The sequence below is a fragment of the Trichechus manatus genome, unplaced genomic scaffold (assembly GCF_000243295.1).
Source record: "Trichechus manatus latirostris isolate Lorelei unplaced genomic scaffold, TriManLat1.0 scaffold00054, whole genome shotgun sequence".
Taxonomy (NCBI): Eukaryota; Metazoa; Chordata; class Mammalia; order Sirenia; family Trichechidae; genus Trichechus; species Trichechus manatus.
Genome location: NW_004443990.1, coordinates 4,672,724 through 4,678,460, shown reverse-complemented (window position 1 = coordinate 4,678,460; position 5,737 = coordinate 4,672,724). Strand labels below are relative to the sequence as shown.

The window sequence follows — 5,737 nt, the reverse complement described above, 5'->3', positions numbered from 1 at the left end:
ACCTCGCAGCACAGCCGGCCCCAGCCCGCGGCCCCAAGTGCGTACCGGCCGGAGGAGGGGCCCAGCGGTCCGGGGCGGGGCCTGCATTTCCGCGGCGCGGGGGCAGGCGCGGAACAGGCAGGGGGCGGCCCTGGCCCGGGGACTGGGCTTGCACCCGGAGACCTCCGAGGCGCGGGGTATCCAGAGTCGCTCAGGATTGGGTGGGTGGCTCGGCTCCTCGTCCTGTGGGCTACACTTCACATCTGGCCCTTACTCAGTCCTTGAAGGGTAGCCTCTTCAGGCAGCGCAGCACTGCGGGGCTTGAGCCAGTCCCCATAGAAAAAAAAGAACGGCGCACCTGGCAGGGCCCGAAGGAGACACTTTTAGAAGGATTGGAGTGGGGTGGGGGGATTCTGCACGAGTTGGAGAGAAACCACTAGCTTTCCCAGAGATTCAGCAAGGTTTGCAGGAAGCGAAGCCGACTGATGGACAGCGGAGTCCAAGTTAGTGATTGTCCATATACCCTGCAACATCCCCTAAGGTGGAACGTCAGACATTCCCCATCCTCTACCTACGCTGTGAAGATGAGACAGGTTCTCAGAAGCTGCCTTCATGCAGGACCCCAGATTAAAGATTAAAGAGGATTTGCCGCATAAATTATCCTGGGGATCATCTGCTGGAAGGTTGGAAGGGAAAAACTGAGTGGCCCTCACAGGTCGCTTGGAACTTTGCCCGGGGCTGAGGAAAGTGGGGAGGGTCTCAGGAGAGGCCAGCCCAGGCGTGACTCCAACAAGCAGGTGGGACGCTGTGAGGACAACAGCTCCAGCAGCTTTAGAGACATTAGCGTCTCAAAAGGTTCAGAGCAGCAGCAAGGGGGAGGCAGATGCTTGGGGTGGGGGGACTTGGTGAGGGATTTCCTGAGCTCTTGTGTAAGTTTCAAGAAGAATGACCCTTCCTGACCCCAAAAGCCCCAGAGGCAGGCCTATCCTATTTCAGCCTGGTCTGTGGCCCAGTGGCCATGGTTTGAATCAGTTAGGACTCAGCAGAGGGAAGGAGGAGGGCCTGGGGACATCAAGTGGCATCCAAAAAAACACGAGCTGCTATTGGAAATGTTATTGGATATTTGGCACTGGTGGACAGGGGGATGAGAAGGGGTGCTGTTGCTTAAAGACATCAGGGGCATTCATGAGCCAGCAGGCTGAGGAGAAACCTTCCTCAAGAGTATGGCCCCCAGACACCCTTTTAGTTTAGGGAACTCAGGGTTGAGTAAGGACAGTGTGTTTCCACATCTGAAAATGAGGGGATTAGACTAGATGATATCTAAGGGTCCTTGCAGCTCTGGTATTCTAAAAACAGATGCAATGAGGGAAGTAGGGTGTGCTGTCTGCTGCTGTAGGCTTGGAGGAAGAGAGCAAGGCAGCAGCAAGAGGTAATGAAGAAAAGTTGGTCATGCAGAGACTCAGGAGAAGGGCCAGGATCTGAGAGAAGTGGGAAGAGGTAGAGCCAGCAGTTTTGCTCTGATAAGAAGGAATCTCTGAAGGTATGGAGAGGATCCAGCAAAAGGCCCAGGGTAAATCAGGAGACCTGAAGCTGTACTCAGGGAAACAAAGATATAAAGGAGTTTATTTAAAGAAGACAGAAACCAATCGCTGTTGGAAACATGCAGAAGCAGCAGCTGCTGCCACCAACAAGCCTGAATGTCAAGTTTGAGCTACCAAAGCCCCACTGTTGGGAACTAGCTGCAGTTCACTAGTATTCATGCCACACTCATGAGAATACCTCTTGGGTGCTTCCACCCAGTAGTCAGCTGGCCTGGGGTGCAGGTGTGGGCCTGGGGAGAAAGCCTATTTCAAGGAAGGTAGGCTTATCCATGATAGAAAAGATGCAGGAGATCGCATGACAGAATTTTGCAAGACCAATGACTTATTCATTGCAAATACCTTTGTTTGACAACATAAATGACTACACATGTGGACCTTGCTGGATGGAATACACTGAAATCAAATTGGCTATATCTGTGGAAAGAGATGATGGAAAAGCTCAATATCATCAATCAGAACAAGGCCAGGACCAACTGCGGAACAGACCATCAATTGCTCACATGCAAGTTCAAGTTGAAACTGAAGAAAATTAAAATTAGTCCATGAGAGCCAAAGTACAACCTTGAGTATAGATTACCTGAATTTAGAGACCATCTCAAGAATAGATTTGATGTACTGAACACTGATGACTGAAGACCAGACGAGTTGTGGGATGACATCAAGGACATCATACATGAAGAAAGCAAAAAGTCATTAAAAGACAGAAGAGACCAAAGGACGAATGGACCACAGCTACCAAGGCCTCCACAAGACTGAGTCCAGTACAGCTAGATGGTGCCCGGCTACCACCACTGATTGCTCTGACCAGGATCACAACAGAGGGTTCTGGACAGAGCTGGAGAAGGATGTAGAACAAAATTCTAACACACACACAAAAAGACCAGATTTACTGGCCTGAAAGAGACTGGAGAAACCTCAAGAGTATGGCCCCCAGACACCCTTTTAGTTTAGGGAACCCAAGGTTGAGTAAGGACAGTGTTGACATGTAGTGGGGTGGTTAACCATTGTCACAGGGCAACATGTGTACTAACTGTTTAATGAGAAACTATTTTGTTCTGTAAACCTTCATCTAAAGTGAGACTAGCAGCACAACTGGAAGAACATAATCAATGTCACTAAAATTTTTGAAATGGTGTATCTTTGGCTATGTATATTTTTACCAAAAAAAAGGTCGAGAAGGGAGAACGTTGACATTTCGTGGGGTTGTTAACCAATGTCATAAAACAGTATGTGTACGGACTGTTTAATGTGAAACTATTTGTTCTGTAAACCTTCACCTAAAGTACAATTAAAAAATAAATATTTTTTTTAAAAAAGAAAAGGAAACAAAAGACCAAAATGGATGTCGAAAAGACTCTGAAACTTGCTCTTGAATGTAGAGTAGCTAAAGCAAAAGGAAGAAATGATGAAGTAAAAGACTTGAACAGATTTCAAAGGGTGGCTCAAGAAGACAAAGTATTATAATGCGACATGCAAAGACCTGGGGTTAGAAAACCAAAAGGGAAGAACATGCTTGGCATTTCTCAAACTGAAAGAACTGAAGAAAAAATTTAAGCCTTGAGTTGCAACATTGAAGGATTCTATGAGCAAAAAATTGAATGACACAGGAAGCATCAAAAGGTGATGGAAGAAATACACAGAGTCACTATACCAAAAATAATTGGTTGATGTTCAACCATTTCAGGAGGTAGCGTATGATCAAGAACCAATGGCACTGAAGGAAGAATTCCAACCTGCACTGAAGGCATTGGCAAAAAACAAGGCTCCAGGAACTGACAGAATACCAACTGTGATATTTCTACAAACGGATAAATGCTAGAAGCGCTCACTTGTCTATGCCAAGAAATTTGGAAGACAGCTACCTGGCCAACCAACTTGAAGAGATCCATATACGTGCCTATTGCAAAGAAAGGTGATCCAATAGAATGTGGAAATTATCAAACAATATCATTAATATCACATGTAAGTAAAATTATGCTGAAGATAATTCAAAAATGGCTGCAGCAGTACATTGACAGGGAACTGCCAGAAATTCAAGCTGGATTCAGAAGAGGACACGGAATGAGGGATATCACTGCTGATGCAGATGGATCCTGGCTGAAAGCAGAGAATACCAGAAAGATGTTTACCTGTGTTTTATTGACTGTGCAAAGGCATTCGACTGTGTGGATCATAAAAAATTATGGATAACACCGAAAAGAATGGGAATTCAAGGACACTTAATTGGGCTCATGAGGAACCTGTACATAGACCAAGAGGCAGTTGTTCGAACAGAACAAAGGGATACTGCATGGTTTAAAATCAGGAAAAGTGTGAGTCAGGGTTGTATCCTTTCACCGTATTTGTTCAATCTGTATCCTGAGCAAATAATCCGAGAAGCTGGTCTATATGAAGACCATCAGGATTGGAGGGAGACTCATTAACAACCTGTGATATGCAGATGACACAACCTTGCTTGCTGAAAGTGAAGAAGTCTTGAAGCACTTACCGATGAAGATCAAAGACTACAGTCTTCAGTATGGATTACACCTTAACACAAAGAGAACAAAAATCCTCACAACTGGACCAGTAAGCAACATCATAATAAACGGTGAAAATATTGAAGTTGTCAAGGATTTCATTTCACTTGGATCCACAATCGACACCCATGGGAGCAGCAGTCAAGAAATCAAATGACATATTGCATTGGGCAAATCTGCTGCAAAAGACCTCTTTAAGGTGTTAAAAAGCAAAGATGTCACTTTGAGGACTAAGGTGTGCCTGACCCAAGCCATGGTATTTTCAGTCATCTCACATGCATGCGAAAGCTGGACAATGAGTAAGGAAGACCAAAGAAGATTTGATGCATTTGAATTGAGGTGTTGGCAAAGAATATTGAATATACTGTGGGCTGCCAGAAGAATGAACAAACCTGTCTTGGAAGAAGTACAGCAGAATGCTCTTTGGAAGCGAGGATGGTGAGACTTTGTCTCAAATACTTTGAACATGTTATCAGGAGGGATCAGTCCCTGGAGAAGAACATTGTGCTTCGTAAGGTAGAGGGTCAGTGTAAAAAAGGAACACCCTCACTGAGATGGACTGACACAGTGGCTGCAACAATGAGCTCAAATGGAGCAATGATTGTGAGGATGGCACAGGACCGGGCAGTGTTTCATTCTGTTGTACAAAGGGTCGGGTCACTATGAGTCAGAACTGACTTGAAGACACCTAACAAAACTACAATAGGCTCATCACAAAGCCTTATTTTCCTCCATCATAACACGCTCCCTGTCTTGTAGCCCTGGCTGCAGTCCACGTATGGACACAGACACATTCCAGAAGGCAGCTCAGCTAGCTCATCCTCAGCTGTGGCTGGAATCCCAGCTCTGCTCTGGCACCTGCTGCCCAGAGCCCTGGGTGTCCTAAGGCACATTAGTGCCAACTTGCTTTGAGGGAGCCCTGCCCCAAGACAGACCCGGAGCCATAGGACTCAGCTCCAAGCCAAGAATCTTGGGGTCTTGGTGGCCACAGTCTCTCTAGTCACTGCACCACAGGCCCAATATGAGGCATGCTGGGAGAAATAAAAGCTTAAGACAGACAGTGAGCCATTCTACCTGAACAAGTCCAACAGGCTAACCCTGCGGCATTCAGGGGTTTCGGACAGAACTTGACCTGAACATAAGTCCCCATGCCAGCTTTGGCTATTATCTCACTGCCTGAAAGTTCTTCCCCTTCTCTGGGCCTCTGTTTCCCCGACTCAAAGAGGAGAGGACTAGACTCCCCCCAATACCAGCTCTTACATTCCTGGTTGGAGGAGGTAGGGTCTGATACCTGGTCAGGAGCAAGGCTGAGACACAGCAGCCCTTGCATGAATCGTTAGCCACTCAGTGCTCTTCCCCACCTCCAGTTGACAGGTGGTCTGGCCAACCTTGTCTCAGTGTCACCCAGCTCCTGGAGCTCTGGCTTTTTCTTGAAATTCAACGTCCCACCAGGCATTGATGTCCTTGACTAGAGTACAATTCCCTGGGTGCTTCTGGGGTGGAGTATTTTTTTTTTTTTTTATTGTACTTCAGGTGAAGGTTTACAGAACAAATAGTTTCTCATTCAACAGTCAGTACACATATTGTTTTATGACATTGGTTAACAACCCCACGAAATGTCAACCCTCTCCCTTCACG

The 5,737-nt window shown here is 46.4% G+C and overlaps 1 protein-coding gene across 1 annotated transcript in view; it reads right to left on the bottom strand.

The window, feature by feature from the left end:
* SEPTIN4 (septin 4) overlaps window positions 1-5,737 on the bottom strand; it is a 16,700-nt gene that overhangs the window by 405 nt on the left and 10,558 nt on the right. Inside the window, 1 exon segment of the mRNA XM_012555949.2 lies at window positions 3-222. Coding sequence (XP_012411403.2) covers window positions 3-222 — 220 coding nt within the window.